General features: G+C 43.0%; 1 protein-coding gene across 1 annotated transcript; it reads right to left on the reverse strand.

Annotated features, from left to right (window-relative positions):
* Window positions 1–18823: 18823 nt before the first annotated feature.
* On the reverse strand, window positions 18824–21317 carry DRD5 (dopamine receptor D5). The gene has a single exon (XM_027736288.2). The coding sequence runs from the start codon at window positions 20883–20885 to the stop codon at window positions 19428–19430; it is 1458 nt and encodes a 485-aa protein (XP_027592089.1). The 5' UTR covers window positions 20886–21317; the 3' UTR covers window positions 18824–19427.
* Between the last annotated feature and the right edge of the window lie 323 nt (window positions 21318–21640).

The raw sequence follows: 21640 nt of genomic DNA on the forward strand, positions 1-21640 counted from the left end.
TGACAGGGCATTTGACTTCACAGAAGAAAAGGAGAGGAATCATTCTGACATAAATCTAAAAAGCCTGATGAACATTTTGTTCCTAACAGGAATAATAGAGGGATGGTACACAATTCAGTCTGCTCCCTAGGAATAAAGCTGTTGCCATTCTCCAGAATATGTCCAATAAGGCATAAATCAAAAGCCTGAAAGTAAAATGAAATTATTCATCTCTCAGATGGGCACCCGTCTTGCTGAGAGCAATGTAGAGTAACCAGTTAAATTCCTGAAGAAGGTATTCTGAGGAAACAGATTTCTGAGTAATCTATCACCAACTAAAGGTACTGTCTGCTGACAGTGAAGTTTTCTGCAGCTTGTAAGATGCAGTATACTCCCAAGCCCTTAATCAAATTATTACATTCTTATATTTCTGAAAGCCACGATGTGAACTCATCACATTTCCAAGAACATTTCCTGCTTTTTGATTTAAAGACCCTGGTAAAGAAAAATCAACTTTTCTAGAAAGGTCAGGCAGTTTTCTCTTTTGGGGGGCATTACATTACTGCTCAGGTGTAGTAAAAAAAATCATCCGCGTTTTGGGCAGAAACAACACAACAGCTTTAATACAGAAATGCAACACGACAGCATTCAGTTTGGCTGCATACAACAGGTATGCACTTTCTGTACCACAAGAAGCCCAAAAGAGCACGATATGGAAGAATTTAGGGAGTTATCTGCAATATCCTCAAAGAAGCTATCAGCATGAAGGTAAAAAGCTGTAGCTTGAACTACACAATATATATAGCTTACTGGCTGTCTGGGAATTTTTGTCTTCACTTAATAATCTATCTTCCAACAGGATTAATACCAACACTTCAAAATGTCAGCAGCTTTCAAAGAACCATTGTGTCTTTTAAAGTGATTAGCTTAAAAAGAATGTCTTCCTCAAAATTCATTAGTAATGCACTGCTGTTGCAGCAGTTGATGTTTCATGCTGATGAGATGGAGGCATTCTGAACTAGCATATTTTTATTTTATTCTAAGTTAGAGGAACCACCTCATGAGGGCTCACTGCAGGTTAAGGACAGCTGTCCAAGATAGCAAAGTCAAGCCAAGGGACATCCCTTTCTGCTGCAGACATAGCAATGAATAAGAGACCAAGGCCAAAGAATTTACAGAGAGATTCATTAAAGTTAATGAAAGTTTTGCAAGAATGAGAACAGCTCCAGAGCAAATGAATGAATGACATGATCACAACTAGATTCACAGAAGTATTTCTTTCCCAGATACCATAAAACGCTGTGATACAGGAAAGGCCAGTAAAGCATGCACAAACGGGAACCTAGTGAGCTCTCCTTTTAGCTTCTCCACAGTCCTGAGCTGGAAATTCATACACTTGTATGCAGCCAAGTGGTATTTTGTAAAACAGGCTGGAGGACGGAAACTAATTTATGAGGTGTATGTTTTCTCCCAGTTGCTTGTTATGGAGCTGGTAAGGTAACTCATGAACCTATGTTTTCTCCATCCTTGGTAGAGCAGTCTTTCCTGCGGGGGCAGTTTAATGGCTTTAAACTGAAAGATAGTAGGTTTAGATTAGATATTAGGAAGAATTCTTCCTAATATCTAATTAGGGTGGTGAGGCACTGGAACAGGTTACCCACAGAAGCTGTGGATGCCCCATACCTGGAAAAGTTCAAGGCCAGGTTGGATGGGGCCCTGAGCAACCCAGTCTAGTAGAAGATGTCCCTGCCCATGGCAGGGGGTTGGAACTAGATGATCTTTAAGGTCCCTTTCAACCCAAGCCATTCTATAACTCTGTGACACTAGCAAGTGCCTGTCCTGGCCTGCAAGAGATCATGGGATATTTGACCAAGAGCACTCAGGAGCACAAAGGCAGGGGGCTCCTTTCATCCTCTGTGCTTTCCAAGCTTTCCAACCAATGAAAGACTGCACCTCAGCAGCAATCCCACACCTTTCAGCCCTGATTTTCTTCATTCTCAAGATCAAAAATCCCAAACACAGTTGAAAAAAAATGCATCATATAATGATTTTCCTAATGGTTACCATCTGAGTCTAAAATATCCAGGCTAGCCAGAAGCAAGCATCCAGGCAGGAAAGCCACACCTGCTATGGTCTAAGGCTACTGAAGGACCTCAGTGCCCACAGGTAAGGGGACAAAACCTGGCCTCCAGGCTGAAATACAAAGGAACAAACAACTGTCTGACTTCCATACTGTGGGAGGACTCCCTAAAAGGGATACTGAAAAAGCCCTCAGCCCATGGAAGAAAGCTGTCCAGGGCTGGTGTCAAATACACGTTCTTGGATTGGAGCTTGGACCTCAACTCAGGACTGTAAGATGCGTGATGAGCTTTCAAGCCTCGAGGTCCAGAGACTGAAATCTGCTGAGAACATTCCAAAGACATCCTCTGAGCTCATTGCCTTCTCTATCACTCATCTGGCATACAGCAGCCTGGTGGTTAAAGCACAGCAAGAAACAGACATGGAGTTATTGCTTTACTTTTGTGTGGGATGGGATGTTCAAATTCCAGCTTTCCAGAACAAATTTAGACAAGGCTGCTAAGCCTCTCTACAACATTGCTTAGGCTTATAGGGACATGCCCCAGGTATCTTTGTGATCTTTAGCTCTTCAAATTAAATGAAAAAAATTTGTCTTTCTAGCCCTAACTAGGAATTGCTGTGTTGCCAGCTCTGCAGTTCAGATCATGACTCAAACCTGACAATCATGAGACAGACAAATCCCCTTCTAGTCTAGGGGGAGCTGGGAGGGGGAAAAAATAATGAATTTCATCACTAGTCTCTGTACCTTTCTATTTCATCTCTTTCCCACGTAGCTGTGATAACTGTTAACATGTTTCCTTGCTAATTGCACAGATGGAGAGTTTACTTTTATTCTCTTCCAAAGAAAATTATAATAATTTCCCATCACTCACTCGATTAGTTTCTTACCTCTAGTGCATAAACATCCTGTTCATTATCCCCCTTTCTTCCTCCATACTCTTCCTTTCAAGTGAAGAGCCCTCTTGCAGTGCAAATCCAACGGCGAGTCCCTCCGCTGAGGGCCATGCTCTGCTCTCTCCCACTCCTCCCTCCTTCCTCCAATGCTGCTTCACAACCCTCACTGTCCAGGGGCACAATCCTAACTTATACTGAAGATACTTTAGGGAAAAAGAATCACACTGATCTCCAATGCCACCGTCCTTTGTTGTCCCAAACAGCAGCCCTGCCTGCAGCCACAGGACCAAGGTCAGTGGGATGGCACTCATGTAAAATGACCATGTTTGGGAGTATTCCCAAACCTCAACTTTAGGGTGGCATCCTGCAATCACTTCCATTTTTCAGAAGCTCCTGTGATGGAATATGACCTTTCTGTTTCTGTAGAAACCTAAAAGAGTAGACACGAATGAAAAATTGATGAGGTTTTCTACCATGGCTGCTGATTCTCAGTGGTTTTTTAAGAACCAGTGCAGGATTTGCACTTCACTATGAAACTGCATGATTGCAGAGGATGTCTGAGCCTGTTCACACCATCACCTCTGCCCCAGTATGGCACACATGTGCTTTACCTCCTCTACTGTTCTGTAAACTCACCCACAGTGATGGCTATAGAGTGACCAACAGGCAGGGGAAAACCAAGGATATCATCAGGGAATTAGTACAAGCAGAAAGACAAACATTATCTGGAAATGTGTCTGCTTTTACTCACCTATGCCATTTTTATCTGAATTGGAAAGAAAATTGTGAAAAGAATTTTTGACTTGCATTGAAAATGGATATCTGAAAAACAGCTTCTAAATATGAACAAATGTATCTTAATAGAGTGGTGAGTCAAATCGCTGGAAGAAATAGAGATTTGTTTTTGGAACATAATGATTCCACTGGCATTAAGTATCTCTAAATGCATGATTGAAGGTAATACTCAGACAAATGTCTGCATCATTAAAGGCGTAAAAATGACCTATAAATTTAGGGCATATTCAAAAACTTGAATTTCATCAGATCATCCATGTAAACACCAAATTTTTCAAATCAATCTACCTTCATCTTGCTGTTTCCACCTACCAAAGGTACCAGACAGCAATCAGCTCTTTCCTTTCTCCTTTTTTTTTTTTTTTGTCTTGTTAAGGCAACTTTCCAGTTCTGGCATCCCAGAACCAGGCTAGCGTTGGATGCGCTGTGGTACAAGCAGGAAAGTGACAGGGGCCACCATTGCCCACAAAGAACCGGCAGGGAACAGGTGCTAGAAGCTCAAGGTAAAAGACCCTGTGCCCTGTCCATCCTAATCACAGCTACCTGTGACTGAGGATCGCAGTGGGAGATTCTGTAAGCCCCACCTACTTCACACAGCTCCCTGGGCTTGGGACCATCCCACCCAGCTGCAATTGCAGTTCCAATCCAGGCCTACTGGATTTTCTTTCAGCTCTCTTCCTTGAGTTAGACTAGAAAAAGGAACACAATCATCCCCCAGTGGGATGGGGAAAGAAAAAAGAAGAGTAGCAATGAGAAAGCTTGTGGGTCAAGACAAAGATTGTTTAATAAGTGAAGGGTGGAAGGAAGAAAAAGTAAAACAAGTCATGCAAAGGCAATCATTCACCACCTCCCTTGTGCAGACCAATGTTCAGCCAGTTCCTGACCAAAAGATGACTAACCTATCTAACCTCACTCTTCTCTGTTTTACTGCTGAGCACGACTTTATAGGGCATGGAACAGCTCCTTTGTTAGTTCAGGTCATCCCCTCCCAGTCATCAGTCTCTTCGGGTGGTGGGCAGAGTGAGGAGAGAAGGCCTTGATGCTATCCAAATGCTCTTTGCACAACATTAAAACACTAAAAACATTATCATGTGTGCTATCATTAAAATATAAGTGTGCTATAAGCATTGTTCTGGTCACAAACTGAAACTGCAGGGCCATATGAGCTTCTATGAAGAAAATGAACCCTACTTCAGGCAGAACCAGTACAGAAAAGCTGATTTTCAGAGGAGATGAGCAGCTCTGGTTGTAAATAACTACATTAACAATACAGAATTCATAGCCAGAAGCTGATCATATTTTTGTTATATTTATCATATTTGTCTCTGCATCTTCAGAGGCAGATTTAATGTAGTTGGGTGAGCTAGCCACTGAAACTATTATGAACACAATACAATTTTTGATGTCAAAATTGTTTATGTAGCACAAATTGCAGTTTTAATATGGATGTGGGTTTGTTTGCTTTCTACAGAGAATGTAATGATACTTCTCTTAAATTGCACCTAGCAGACTTGTCTTTAACTTACTTTTTTTGTGGGGGAGGAAAGGAGATAGCAGAAATAAAATACTGCTGCTGGAATTTCCTAACAATTTGGCAATCAACTGGAAAAATACAAATTATTTTAAATGCATCTGCGAGAAATATTTTGACTTGAATACACACATTCCAATGTCTTTTGGAGTTCGAGTTATCGTGTTTTGGGTTGGGAATGGGGAAGAGAACTTCTAGACTTATCAGATCTCAAGTGTCAGCTGCGTCTCGGAATCTGTGGATGCATGACAAGTTCACTTTCGTTATACATCATCAACTTCAGAACCAAATTTGTCCAAAGGAGGATATGGAAATGAAAAACCCACTCAGTTACAAAACTAGTCAGTTACTCCTACCCGTGCAGGATGCTGCAGTTACTCTTTCGTTGTTGTAGTTACCTCCAAATTTTAACACTGAAATATATATATAGGATTCCACATTTTAATTGCGGGAAGGAAAACAACAGTTGGCCTTTGCATGCAGCCCCACTCCTTCTCTCCTGTCGTACACATATGGCTCCTGCCGTTACTGCCACTCACACACCCACAAATGCAGGGTGGGGGCTTCATACAACACTGTCTACACCACGTTGTCACTTAAAAGCATTTGATTTGCTTCCTCAGCCTAATACTTCCTGTTTTTCCTACTAAACCCTGCATATGAAAGCAGCTATAATCCTCCAGGCAAGGAAAGAGCACCAGCTGAAAATTTTTTTATTGCCATGTTATCTGCACAGCCCTGACTCAAATAGTTAATGATGTATGGGGATGCTCAGTAAAACCTGTCATTTCCTTTTATCCAGCCTTCCACCCCTTAGATGTATAATTTAAAAAAATAACTTCAATATTTTCCCAGATCTGCACAGGGCAATATAGTCAGTCTCAAAACTTTTCCATAAGATGGAAAAAAGATGGAAGAAGTCGGCAATTCTCTTTCAAATGCCTTTTCGAGTTGCATCAGTGACTCAAACTCTTCTTTTGAATCACACTGTGCTTTTACTGAGACAATACATTAAGATGGTGTAAAAGAGCCATAATAAATCCCTGAATCAGGCCTGCAGTGATCACAGGATACTTTACATACTACGGAGGCAGAACTGTACAAGGGCACAGGTTCTGCGCAGGAACTATAAGAGTCATTCATTTTGAGCTACAAAATGTAAAAGGGTTAGACACCGTAAAGTGTAACTGAAAAGTGTAGAACCTTTTACCTTAAAAGCATATAAGCTCAAAAATACACTAGACTGGGAGGTTTCGTTCTCTTTGCCACATGAGACAAGAAATAAGGAGGCATTAGATGAAACAGGGATGCAGCAAATCAAATGCTGACCACAGGAGCCAATTTTTGAAACAGTTGAGCACCTTCAGTTTTGAAAGTGAAACTGTAGTGAACTTCTAAGACTAAGCTGGATATTAACACAATCTTCAGCGATATCTAAAATTAGTTGCAATTCTAAAGGAGTCGCTACTTACCAAGGCTACGAGCACAGCACTATTTGTTGCAGGTGGTAATATCTTTTATTATCCTCTATGACAACCAAAGAGACTTTCAAGCATACACACTTTGCTTCACCAGAAATAAAGGTAAAATACTTCTGACCTGGAGAAAGGCTTTTGTTCTCAGAAATCTGTTTATTGTATCAGTTAAATATAAGATATCATAGCTTTTGGGGTATTTATAATACTCAATGACAACAAAAATCAGGGATTGAGTATAAAACATCATGCCTCAGATACCAGTATTTTAAGCACAATTTAACAAGGAACAGCTACAGAAAAGGAAATACCTTTCATTTTGAGCTACAAAATGTAAAAGGGTTAGACAAACTATGCACACATCTTACCAGGTATTACAGTTCCTTCTTTTTCTGGGATTTCGGTGCAAGATCTTCCTGAAGACCTCAGCGACCTCCCTCCCCGCTTCAGGAAGGAGCTACTGGCTTATTTTTAAATACCTTCAATACCAGACTGGTAAATAGGACATACACTTTCTTAACTGTGAAAGAAGTTAAAACTAACACTTTGCCATACCCTTACTAGGGCTTATTAAAAGTTTGACAAGATGAATTTAAGTCACTTTTTGGTGCTTTTTGTCCACTTCTTCCTATAGGAAGAAATTCTTGCTGTGGGACTACAATGATTTACCTCGCGTAGGTCACTCAATGGACTTCATTGATCCTGTAATCACTAACCAGGTCTGGATTCTAACCAGAGACCAAATACAGAGACACTTTGTATAATCCACTGTAGTGGTTTGAACCTTGTTTTCCCCAGAGGCTAAGAGAAGTGGTAGACCCCAAGGGGTGGAAACCCCTGGAAGTTTTGAAGTTCTGCCCAATGGGCGCTCCTGCAGAAATGTAAACATATCACAACCAGACCGGAAAAGAAGAGTTGTAGTTTGGTTGTAGGAGAGGTGGCCATGTTGTAGAGCCACGAGGTAGGGGCTCTGAGCCCCTTGGGGCCTCTGGCCCCCTCCCAGCCCCTGGCTGGGGGCTGCAGGGACCTGGAACAGCATAAAGCTGGGCTAGGTGCCTGTAGTATGCCGGGAGATGTTTTCTCCATGGGCACAGAGCAGCAGCCGACGCTGACCAGAGAAACAGTGGCAGAGAGCCAGAGATAAGAACCTGAACTGAAGAAGCAGCAGAAGCAACATGCAGCACTGCAGAGGAGACTCCTGGAAGGAGAGTCGAGGAAAGGAGAGCCAGCAGCTGAGAGCTACAGAGTTCTTGGGGGTAAGACTGATACCAGATCCCCAAAACTCCTTTGAGACCTCCTGGAAGGAGGAAGATGATGGACTCTTACTTGAAAGAGCCTTGAAGTGCGACATGCACTGTAGAAAGGAGCTAGAGAGCTCCGAGAGGAATGCAGGGGGAGTTGACCTTGGCTTCCCCCCCCTCGCACTGCTGCCACGGTGGCAGCCTGAGAGACAGGGCACAGAGGCCCTGCAAGAGATACCAGACCGTCACGAAGACTCCCCTGTGTCTTCGTGATATGACGTGGTGAAACGACCTTGTCTGGGGTTACGAAGTCCACGGAAGACCCCTCGGTTGTGAGGCGATGGGGCCGAGAGAGAGGCTTGAATACCTCCCTCGTGGATGCTGGCAGAAAGCCAGCTATCAGCTGCTGCATGAGATGAGAAGAAACCTGCTGCCTTAGAAGATGCTGCTGTTCAGAGACTGGAAGGGATCTGTCCTTCTTTCCCTCCTGGACTTTTATTTGGAGGGGAGAAGAGATCTGATCCATTGTAAATACATATGTCATGGTAGAGATAGTTGTGATCATGTGTATAATGTGATATGGTATTTATTTGTACAGTCATTGTAATATATTTCCCTTTCCCCCACTTTGGAGTCTGGTGTGTTTTGTCTGGAAAAACCTCTCTCACATTAGGTTGAGATGTGGGAGGGGGGATGGAGCTAGGGAATTGGATTTTGGGACTATCTCAAACCATGACATCCACCTTCTAGGTATTTTGTGTTGCTGTATGAAATATTGGCTGAGGTGGGAGTGGGAGGAAGCAGCCGAGGCTGAAATGTAGCCAGAAAGAAATCCAATTACTGCTTGCTAACCATAGAAAGTTTTTTGTGTGGTTGGTTTTCGTGGTTTTTTGGTTTTTTTTTAATTTAACTTTCTAAGTGTAGGTTTGTCAGCCTGGACAGCTCATCTTTCCTTCTAATCAGATTTATTTAATTCTAATCAAATTCAGAGGTTTACCAGTGGCGAGCAAACTAAACCAGTGGTGTGGCACAACATGGGCTGCAGAGCACATCAGTCAAGAGAGTACGAAAGCACTTCAACTCCTTTTAGCTCTCAGTTTTGGAAACTCAAAAACAAGTGGAAGCTATGGGATGGGAATACCAACTAATTATATCAAGGACTTTTGATCTAGACTGGGCCATTTAACAGGTGAGAACCATATCTGGGCTAAAATTTCCAAGGACATTATTTACACCAGGACCAGACCAGATAGCATTGGTGCAGATCCCACCACCTCCAACAGAGTCAGAGAATTAACTGAATGGATGAGAGCAGCAGGAACTTCATAACCTGACACAAGCAACAAATGAGACCTCCAAGACTTACGACAGTGAGAGGGGAGGGGAGGCGAAGGAAGGGGAGGGGAGGGAGGGGAGGCAACAAAGAAGACAATTTTAGGATGGCAAAGTCATCCCTTTTAAATCAGCTTCACCACTGAATGATCTGTCCTATTGGATTAAAGTTATAAAGTTTATATTGCTGCCTCACTGTATTCATCATATTTGCTTTTATACACAAGGCACTGAAGCATACCATCTTTTAAAAAAACAACTGCAATTCAGCTGTGCCTCTCTGAGTCATAAAATAAAGCTCTCAGCCTAGAAACAAAGTGAAGTTCAGGGCATCTTTTAGCTTCCCCAAGGCTGCCTGAATGCTATACAAAGAGGCACAGATGTAACACAAGCCATTCTTTGGCCAGTTCAAGCTGGGGAGTATATCACATAAGATGGTCCTCTTTTTACATCTACTAGTCCCAGTGCTGCAAAATCCTGCTCCAGGGTGTTTTAATATCCCCTGTACAGGATATCCCCTGTACAGAATGGAGTCTGGGAGGCAGTGGCTTGTTTCAGCTCACAGTGAGAGAACACAAAGCAGATGCTGAACCAGGTGATGTTACAAATGAGAAGGGGTGATCCTGCTTAATATGGGCTTGCCAAGTCATCCAGTTTACAAACTTTTATGCTGCATTTAAAAGCCCGTCCAGCTGGGATCCAGATTCATTTGCAACATGTACAGGTATAGTTGGATAAATAAATCTGTAATCTAGAACATATTAAAATGCTTGTATTTTTACTTACGTGGAATTTAGGTGCCTAAGTTTAAGACAACAGTCTTGAAAAAAATTTCACTTCCATGCCTAGGTGATTTTTAAGGCAATATTATCTCCATATGCCTAAATCTGTGCCATCACATACACCCCACTGGTCTTCATTTTGGCTGAGGCATATTCCAACCAACTGTGGAGGGCTTGCACCCATAGACTAGGTGTTCCTGCATTGCTCCCACTTTGCTTGATTTAGTGAGCACACTTAGAACCTGCCATTTAGCTTGACTCAGAAACATTGAGTAAGGAGAGTATTTGCAATGTGTATCAAAGTCTACTGGTTAGAGATCCTGCTGAAAACAGATTAAGTTTCTGCAACCTACAAAGAGAGCTGCTGAGCAGCAATGTGAGCAGGGGCACTGTCTCTCCTTCTCAAACCTGGGGCACAATTGGACCAAGTCTAGAGTGTGCATGGATCCATGGGGAGGGCAGGTATGAGGTATTGAACTGTACCTGGTGCAGGTCTTTGTGTTAAGATGAGAACATATTCAAGCAGAGGTATCATCACTTCTCATCCAAACAGTACATAAGCAAAACCTTTAAATCTTGGAGTTTGCTCTGCAGATCTCTGCAGACTGTTACCATCACCTGGGTATCCTGAAAGAAGCCACTGAAAGGTTTAAAAAAAAAAAAGACACATTCTGCAAAGATGTAAAACAGCATGAGCCTTACTACCTTGTATAGTATAGAACTGAATATTTTCCTATTAGATATTACATGATATATAAATATCTATTTATGAAGTTAAGCTTTCTGTCTCTTAGGCCCATTTCCGTCTGTCCCATCACTGTACAAAACTATCTGTACTCAACAGGCAAGCAATGGTAGAAGTTGGTACCTTTGTATTTGAAAAAAATATTGCTAATTCTTACTTTTATCAGAAAGCAGAACCCCCACATCTTTTGTATTTACACATTGGCTGATTTAGGCTTGAGTCAACTCCATAACGTCATGTTACAAGTCATCACAGGAGACCAGATTTTCACAATGAATGAGTGCATTCAATATATAGCACCAGGTTATGACTATGTTAGATACCTTATTTGCACAGATTAAAGAAATCATAGTGCTGACGTACTGAGGGTCATTCTACCTGAGATTTCAAGTGGTACCTTCAGGAAGTTTCTGCAAGAGAGACTTGCTTCCAGCAATCCAGCAGGATAAACACGTAAAATGCCCTACCATCACACAGTGAAAACAGCACTGTACAGCATGGTGGGAAGATGATCTCAAAGCCCTCTTTGCTCTCCACTCCTTGACTAAGCATTCCTTGTAGGATGACATAGAGGGTTTCTGTGAAAGTTATTTTCTGAGCTTTAACGCAATAGAATAAATATGACAGCTCTGCATCTACTGCACAGTAGACAGACACTTGACAGACACATGTTTAATGATAAAATGTAATGGCAATACTGAAGTTATATAGAAGTGGTAGGAGGGGATTGCACAGAGCAGGAGGATCTGCAGATCCTAGAAGGTGGACAGGCAGTGAGTTGCCCACTCTCAGCCCTCCTTCCTCATGTAAATCTCATCCATCTCCATATGACCTCCCAGAGTCCCAAAAGCTCTTAGGGATGCTCGCTGCCCAGACTCCATCCTGACCCCTTTCAGACCCCTTTCACCTACTTGCTCCGAAATCTACTGACCTCTATTACCATCCCTGCCTCAGACACCAAGGACCACAGTGATTCCTTCTTGTCCCTTCCCGTCTTCAACCACCACCAAATTTCTGGATTGCTGGACCCGCAGCTGGTTTCTCTAATTCCTTAAGATTCTCTTCCTGCCTTCTACCCAGCTATTTTCTTTCCTGTGCTCAGACAGGGCTCTGCTATTGCCAGGATGTTCAATCCTGCTTGTTTTGTCCAGTGCTGCTGAGCCAGTCCTGGTATTTGCACTTTTATATCCCATTTGACCTATGAAACCCTGACCTTCTGCAAATACTATTTTTAAGAGAAGGGCATTATTTGAATTATCAAAGTAATTGTTTAATACAGAGAATACTTTTACCTAAGAAGCCATTTAACATTCAGACACTGCATTAACTAAATTGGATGTTTTGAAAGGTTATGCCAAACATTTTATCTTCTGATGAAGCAGAAACTCTGCACTCTGTCAAGAATTTTGCATCTTAGTTTCACTGAATTGGAAAGACAAAAGTGTTGTCTAATATCCATTGCTAAGAGACATCCAAGAGGTACCTCTAAATCATCACCTCTTCTTGCTATCTGTCTCAAAATGCTTATATAGATCAATTAACAAATCATTATAAAACTGCTTTGAATGTAAAATAGTTGAGAGAAACTTGTACATTCCCTCTCACTGTATGATTCAAGTTTGGATTTTCAAAGATTCTCAACTTTAAACAGCCAAAATGCCCTTTAAATATGTGGAAAGACTGTGTACTTGTATTTTATTGTTGCGATGAGAGATAATAATAAAATTTTTAATATGACTTGTTTCATTCTGGATGAACTTGCACATTTTGCATTTATAGAGAGAAAAATATATTTAATTACCCTACAAATAGGATTAAGTATTTTTGTTTATATAAAAGAACATATACATGCAAATATATAAATACCAAATGTATACTCCCCAAAAATTAAAATATTCAGCCTTTATTTCTATAAAAGCCTAAAAATGAAACCTCTTGTAGAAAAAAATCTGTTATCTCTATGTCTAATACTAACCCATTCTCACTTTGTATTCTCAAGCAAAATTCCCAAGAGCTTTTAAAAAAGTCTATTTATGCTTCTCCTCTAAATTATGTTTTTGGTGAATAATCTTGTGTTGAGAAGGGAAATGTTGTTGCTTGGGAAAAAAACACAACACCAACAGAAAAAGAAGATCTAAAAGATTCCCTGTGGGTGGACACATAATGTAATTTAAGTGTAGCTTGAGGTAGTTCCAGATTTGGCGACAATAAGGTGCTCAAGCAACTAACTCCATGCCAGGAGCTTCTGTTCACCAACGGAGACTAATTATATGAAGCTAACAGAGACAGCAAAAGGTCGAGGCCAAAGGCTAGAAATTTAGGTTTTTAATCTTACTGAAAACATTTCAGATTGGAAATTTAGGTCAGAGGGTAAAAGAGGGCATGCTGAACTTCCTGATTAATATTTTACTCATGGGACATTTTCAAAACTGCAGCAGGTAGGCTGTAGAGTAGACTTCTCCAATTCCTGGAAGCAACCAAGCTCAGGCTGTGGTCAAGGCTCACCTCTGCTATGCAATCACCAGGCTCCTCAGGGGCTCTGGAAAGAACTATAAGAATTTAGAATTTTTTCAGCTCAGTGTTAGGCCCCTAAACTATGGCCTACGTGCAGCTCAGACACTAAAACCCCGAGCAGCTGTCGTAGCCACATCCGTTCAAGCCACAGCCAGGCACCAGCTACACTGGAGAGGTTACACCAAACTGAGCTCATTTGCAACCACTTTTTTCAGAGCGTAACCTCACAAGAGAAAAGTGTGGTTTCTCTTTTATGTAGTAAATAAAAAGCATGAGTCATTTTAAAAGTTCAGACTTCCTATGCAATACATGCAGATTTTGAGCATCCACCTTGGGAGCAAGGGGTCTACCACAGAGCCAGATCCAGAGAGCAGGCATTTGTGGTGGAGAGTGAGGTTCTTGTGCACCAGGAATGGCTCACTGCCCTGCAGTCCCCTGCACCAGCTGGCTGACACTAGACCAATTTCATGCAAACTGAAGCCATCTGTACATGTTATTGCCATTTCTTTCCTTATTTTTCAGACCTCCCTCCTAATGTGAATCAGCAGATTAATAGTAGCAGGTTCAGGGCACTCTTCTGGTAGCAATGAGGGTGCAGAACATGATACAAACAAGTATTTGCTGTTAACTGCACGGAATAAGTCACAGGAAGAAATTTTTTTCATGGACTGGAATCTTTAATTATTTTTTTATGATTACTGCATTGTATTTTGAAAACCTCAAAAATGTGACTGTGATGGCTGTGATATAAATGATGAAGCCAACAAAAATACTCTCCTTATTAGTGATCTATTCACTACAAATATTATTGAACATTATCTCCAGTCACAGCTAAGAATGGATTTAGACATATAGCAAGATACAATCATCTTGTAAATTTTCTATTAAACTAAACTACTCTGAGAGAGACAGCAGGCTCTCTGACAAAAACAATCCATTATCTGCTTCAGATGATAATATTATTTGTATTTCCACTCCTTACACCCCTTATGACATTACTGCTCACTGCAATCTTACCAGTGCTACAATAAACAAGAGATTGAAGAAAGAGGCACATCTTTGATGCCCCATTAATAACAGAAATGTCCTCATTTCTGGTTGGTTTTGGGCATATCATTGCTTTTAGACTATAAGTAAACTTAGAGGGGCAAAATTTTGTTAGTAAATGCATAGTGCCCTATAGAGAGAACAGAACACTAAAAATGCAACAATTGTTGATCTAAGATATCAAAGTAGAGATGCTCCACACGAAGTGTGGACTTCATGAAGCTCTTGGAAAGTTTGAAAAGTCTTACAAAGTTTGAAAACAAATAAGCAAATCTGAATAAAAGAATTATTTCTGCATTTCAGGGGGTGAAATATTTTGTTGAGTGTGCCAACTTTAACATGTCAGCATCTGCTGGCAGAGAATTCTGGTAGTAATATTCATAAGAAGCCAGGAGAAATAATTTCATTGCTCTGTGACCCAAGCACACATTCATCACTGCAGTCTTCTGCTGATTTAAATAGGCACTGAATATATTTAAAGATCTCATGAATTCAATTAAACAGTAGCGAAGATGGCCTCAGAGGAAAGAAAAATCTCTGCATAATTATTAACACTGACATAGGTGTGTACCCTGTGTTCTGTGTGACAGTGACAAAAATGCCCTCCTTATAAAGAGTGGCGATTTTGGCACATACAAACAGCTAAGGAACTTGTGACCTCTCAAACCTCCACTCTGATGCATGTTCTGAACACTGCCTCCAGCCCTGTCAGTCTTGAATGCTGAGTTTATACATGATTGACTCCTAAATGGTGTAAGATTGTGCTTAGTGTTATTTCTACAAGAAGCCTTTCTAATTTTGAAGCCTTTTTTGTTATATGTTACAAAAATACGAGAGTTCTCAGCAGGGAGCCTCCCTGAGACACACATCATTTTGTGTCTGGCAAAAGTAAAAAACACAATGAATGCAAAAGGGTAAAGTACCAGACTTACCAAAAAATACTGCAGTAATTTTTCTTCCTTTGGAAAGTGTTTTATTTGTGTTCATCTCTCAGAAAGACATCTACATTTCCTCAGCTTGGGAGCAGAAAAACCCAACACCCATTGATAAAGCCAGAGTTGTTAAAAGCTCTTTCAGGGTTTGAATAGTGAGTGAGTCTTCATGGTGTTTGCAGCATTTTACACAAAACACTGTACTTCTATGCCCTCCACGTCCCAGATTCTTAAAAATTAACTGAGATAGTTTCACATGTTCTGCTCTTTCACTAAAATGACCCCTCTGTAATTACACACAGAGATACAGACAACAGATACACTGCCCCTCCTTTGGTATGGTGTTATCCAGGACTAACAGAGTAAACAAGCCATAACACAAGATTCAGCTGGCTAAGAGGTAATTTAAAAGTGAAACATATTGATTTCTAACAATAACTCAAAACAGAAACTGAAAACAATCTGCGACCTTGAAGGTCAGCCATCACTCAGGACTAGATTAAGTCAAAGCATTAAAATACAAAACAAATGAACAAAAAAAGAATAACAAAAACAACAACTGAGCTAGCAATAGCAGTAAGTGATCATGCTTAATTGACAAGTAAAATGCATGACAGGAGCAAGGTGACTTTCACAGAAGATGTGGATGAGAGGCACAGAACCATTGGCACAGATGAGTTCCAGAGAGACACCGCAAGGATATGGGGATTATAAAAACCTACTTGCACTGCCAATGAACTCTGCTCTACGGTTAGGCAGATGCATTAGTCCTTAAGAGGGAAACCATTAAAAAAGTAGGGCAGCAGTTTCATCTGAGAGAAACAAGTTAGAACAATCCTTTTGGGAATGTTTTCATTAAAAACGGCTGCCCCTTTTTATAGTTCAAGGCAAAATACACATTTCTTTTAAAAGTTTATTTTGTTAATTCTGAATACTCTAGCTTTGGTAAGTACTTATGACACATTAAAAAGCAACAAATTTTCCCTATGAGTTAAGAAAAAGGTTTTCTTTCAGATCCGTAAGGTCAAGCTCTGCTTCCAGCAAAAAAAGTACCTTCTGTCTGTCTTCTGAAGCAGAAATGTTCCCTTTCTGATGCTCCCAGGCTGCAAAGGATGAGTCCCCCTGATACATACATATTCCAAGAGAGATTACATCATAGAGCCACCCTCAGAAATCATTTACCAGATGAAGTAATGAAAGGCAAATTACTAACAGAAAGTGGCAACTTGACCAGTTTTCTGTATTGCCCTAATCGTGCTCACAAAATCTAGGGGCAGGTAAAAAATGCCTTCCTTCAGATCTAAGATAAAGACTGTTCCAACCATTCTGCGCAAAGCTGTTATATAAACCCACCAATGGAGGTATCTTCTTGCATCCCAGAGTTAGCCCACTCACTTATTCCAGAAACCCAGGCAGGTAAAGCCTCAATAAGAACACTGATCACGGTGATGCACCAGCACCTTCTCGTGTACATCTACCCCTCTGCCATACCTGTAGTGAACTGGATCCAAGGGAACTGTCACATCACCCACACAGGGATCATTGTGAAAGGCTACAGAGGGAGGTGGGGGGACACTCTCTTTGCTGCTGCTACCCAAATTGTTCCGCTGCTCTGTACTGCTGCTGGAGCAGGGGGTAACACCCAGCATCAGGCTGCAAGCTTGCTGGCACGCAGGTGCTCAGGAAGAGATCATGATTTCCCTACTCCATTTCCCTGGGCTGCTTCTGGCTTACTGTGGACTAAACTGGACAAAATACAGGCATTGCCCTGGGAGCTGGAATCAGCACCAGGTGTCTGCACCTCTTGCATCTGGATGTCACAGGCTTTTTGCACAAATCTAGACAGTTTAACATGCTGTACTAGCCTCAAAATTTGAGTAGTAAATAGAAAATTCAAAAAAATCTAAATTGTTGTTGGGATAATTCATGACTGCACCACCAGAAGCAGTTTCCTTCATTTTCATTTGGGAAAATGGTATTATTCTGGGCAAGTTTATCTAAACAGCAGGGCTAGAACTATGGCTAACTCCTGACAACATATGATTGCTTTAGCAGAGGAGTGGTAACATATTCACCCTTGATGTCAAGCCATTAGTAGGTTGAACCTCATTATGGGCATAAGATTTGTTTTCCAAGTTTCCCTAAGCCACAGTCACAACACCCTTTCCTAAGGACAGCTGTAAAGGGATATTACACTGAGATTTCATATCAAGAGCAAAGAAAATGCTCAGGTAGATGTCAATCTTCAGTGACAAGCAGTTGAAAAGATAATCCAAGATGATATAACTAATTAATATCAAAGACTACACACATAAAACATTGCTTGCAGATGAACCCAGATTGCAGCAGAGGCAACCAAAAAGAGATTTAAATCACATGCCTCCTGTGCTTCTTACATCCCATATCCCAAGGGGAAGACAACCTCCAAACTGGTATTAAGGGTTTGATTACCAAAGAGGCTCAATATTAAGCCCATAACGTTCACAAATTCCGGCATCTGGTTAAATGATTCCCCTGAACCATGCTGCCTACTGCAGATCCCACTTTTCCTCCATACACTATACCATACAGGGGCCTTCAGCTCACAGTTATGCAGGACTGGGAGGCCCCAGGTCAGGGCCATTAGGAGGGAGGGCTGTTTAATCCACATCTACAGTTCAATTTAAATCTGCTCGGCTCTTGGCATGGGTATTTTTAAAGGGTAAATTAATCCAAGTGTTGCTCATTTTGTGAGCCAAAACTTGAAACAAATACTGGTATTGCTTTTACTACTTTTGATCATTTGTTTTAGAAATAATATCACTTCTGATTTCTGAGCTGAAAGCTTACAACTGTTTCTAATATTCCACTTGGTGTAAGTGATTCAATAGCAACAGGGCTCAAAACACTCTTTTACAAATTTTAAAGACTGCTTTAAAATGTTTTGTATAGTCAAAGCACTTACAGCTTATTTAAATTCTGGTTAATAAGTAAGTAACTAAAAAATACATCAACAGCATTTTTTTCTTCTCTTGGAGTGAATGAGTTCTCTAGTGTCTACACTGGGAAATGCTGATTATTGATATTGTTGTCAAACATAATTATTGTTTTTAGACACATCCAGCTCCTAACTCTATCACTAAACTCTTTTCATCAATATCATTTAAAAAAGTAAGTTCAAGTACAGAATAAAGTGGAAAGTTTTAATAGCTTATATACATGTGTACTTGATATTCTTAGCTGCAGCGAGGGATAACATCAGTTATAATACTAAAGAAAAACAGGCATAAATCTATCTGTAAGGGCCATATAAATGAGTTCATTTAATTCAAGTGTTCTGTGAACCTTGCTTTTGTTCAAAAACTGTATTTTCTATACCAACTATTTTGCTTTTAAAATAATAGGGTTTAACTGTTAGTCATTCTAATCATTCAAATAGAAATGTTGTTAGTTTGAATACTTGTTGTAAACCTTTCAGGGTGACAAATGAAAGATAATAAACCCTTGATCAATACAACTTTTATTTATTCATCTGGGAACAGAGGATATCATAGGCAACAACACCGCCTAGGAGAACAAGGGTTTCACATAATCTGTTTTGGCAGAAACACACATTTAAATAATCATCCAAATCACCACCTCACTATTTCTATCTTTAAACAAAAATCAAAACAAAAACCAAACAAACAAAAATAGAGAAAAAGAAACATAAAATCTGAACAAACAAACAGGCCAGAATTTTTTTCTCTGTAATGTCTATGCCAGCCACATCCATCCCTGATTTTAGAAGTCATAATACTTAGCAGTGACAATGGCACCGTTCATTTGCAAACACATTATAAACATGAACTGACTGTAATTATACCACAATACCTCACCACAGCTAATCAACATGACTGCCTGGTCCTCTCTCAGCCGGGGGAAGTGCTGATTTAAGTTTGTGCTGCCAGTCCCCTGTATGACAGTGTCTACATCCCGCAAAGTTCTACACACAGAAGTGAGTTTAGCATGAAGTGACTGACCAAACTACAGCAGGTTTTTCCACTCAGTGCTAATATTTTCTTTTCTAATCCAAAAAGAACTGATCAGAGCAGGATACAATTTAATGTAAACCATTTGGAGTGAAAGGTGTTATTTTGCCTAGTGAAATCTCCCCCTCACAGTCCAGGTCACAAACAGAGTCAGTGGCAACCTCATGGTCAGGGGAGATCTGGGACATCCTATCAAAAGGGTCCTCGCGATTTTCCTCACAGTCAACCACATTTGGGATCATGTTAACATAAGCAGTCACTATCTCCTTATGGAAAAGGGTGTCCTGGTTGTAAGAGATAAGCTCATTGCTTATATTAACAGTCTCCACCGGAGTACTAGAGCAAAACTGACCGCATCCCAAGAGGTTGGAGAAAACCTTCCTGAAGTCAGCATTGAAGGCATAAATGATGGGGTTGAGAGAGGAGTTGGCCCAACCAAACCAGACAAAGATATTAAAGGTGGTCTCACTGACACAGGGAAGGCCAGCGTGGGGGTCACTGGGTGGCCTCTCGCAGAAGGGCACCATGCAGTTCAAGATGAAGAACGGCAACCAGCAGCAGACAAAGACGCCCATGATGACAGAGAGCGTCTTCAACACCTTGGTTTCTTTCCTGATGGAGGACTTGAGGCTTGTGTGATGGTGGCAGTCAATGTGGCTGCTCCGGCAGCTCTGTGCGTGCTCAGCTGCCCTCTCCAAGGAAGAGATACGACGAATCTGCACCTGGGCAATGCGGTAGATTCGAGTGTAGGTAACTATCATGATAGCCACCGGGATATAAAAACTGATCAAGGAGGAGGAAATAGCATAAGTCCTGTTGAGGCTGGAGTCACAGCTCTCTGATGGTCCAGTGAGGGTATCATTGCTGCCAGAGGTCGCATCAGAGGGTCTCATTGCTGCTAATGCCACCCATGTGGTGCTCATATCTTCTGCCCAGGTAGTGACAGCACCTGCTGCTGCCCAGGCAGTACCAAATCCATCTCCAATATCACCAGCAGCAACAACATCCCCACTTTTGTGCCAGTTGAGCTGGACAGGGATGAAGGAAATGAGCACAGACAGTGCCCATGCCACACTGATCATCACCAGAGCCAACCGCTGGGTCATCTTCCTCTCATAGCGGAAAGGGCTGGAAATAGCCCAGTACCTGTCCACACTAATCACACACAGGTTGAGGATGGAGGCCGTGGAGCACATGATATCAAAGGCCACCCACACGTTGCAGAAAGCCCCAAAGGGCCAGTACCCAGCCACCTCAGCCACCGCCTTCCAGGGCATGACCAGCAGGGCCACGAGTAGGTCCGAGACAGCCAGGGAAACGATGAAGATGTTGGTGACCTTGCTCCGCAGGTGCCGGTAGCGGACGATGGCCGCGCACACGAGCACATTCCCGAAGAGCGTCCAGAGGATAAGCAGAGCCAGTAGGCTGCCCGCTGCCACCTGCGCCGCGCCGGGGGCGCCCGCCGGCCCCCGCGCCCCGCCGGGGGGCCCCGCCGGCGGAGGCAGCGGGCTCCGGCCGCCCCGCAGCATCGCTGGCGGCTCCCGCCGGCGGCGGGGCGGCGGCAGCCGGGATGCACCGAGCAGCCAGCGCCGCCCCGCCGCCCGGCCCCATGGGGCCGCTGCCCCCCCGCCCCGCCGCCACCCCTGCCGGATGGCCCCGCTCCGCTGCCCCGGCAGTCCCGCTCCGCGGCTCAGCGCGCACCGCGCTCGGGGCTCCGCGCCTCGCCACTGGCGCCGCGCTCCCTTCCCGGGATCCCTGTCCCGCGCTCCGGGGACCCAACTGGGGTGCCCGCCCCGCAGCTCCGCACGTCCCCGTGCCCGGGGTCTCCGCCCGCGGCTCCCTCCTGGGGTCCCCTTGCTCGGGGTCCCTTGTCCCGCGGACCCCGGTTTGGATACCCGCCTCGCGTCCTCTCGCTTGCGCTCCCCGATCCGCGGCTCAGCGCGCTCCTCTCCTCCTCGGGCTCTCCGCTCCGAGGCTCAGCGCGTCCCCTGCCCGGGGCACACGCTCCGCGCCTGCTCCTCCTGGGGCCGCTCTGCGCCCCCGCGGCTCCCGGTGTGTCCCACCTGGACTGGCAGGTCCCACCTCCGCCCGCCCCGTGCCCGCCCGGGCTCTCAGCTCGGCGGAGCGGCGTCCCCGCCTTGCTGCCCGCCCGGGGTCCGCTCCCCGCTCCCCGCGCCGGCCCGCCCGCCCCCGCCACCCCGTGAGCATGCTCTGCAGCCAGGGACGCCCCGTCGGGGCCCGCACCACCGAGGCTGGCGGGGGACGGGGCGGGAGGGGACGGGGC

Source organism: Pipra filicauda, unplaced genomic scaffold, assembly GCF_003945595.2.
Source record: "Pipra filicauda isolate LSUMZ 115617 unplaced genomic scaffold, ASM394559v2 scaffold43_size3849885_pilon, whole genome shotgun sequence".
Taxonomy (NCBI): domain Eukaryota; kingdom Metazoa; phylum Chordata; class Aves; order Passeriformes; family Pipridae; genus Pipra; species Pipra filicauda.

Bases quoted from the DNA above. Each gene is read 5' to 3' on its own strand.
- DRD5 (XM_027736288.2), bottom strand. From the start codon at position 20,885: ATGCTGCGGGGCGGCCGGAGCCCGCTGCCTCCGCCGGCGGGGCCCCCC.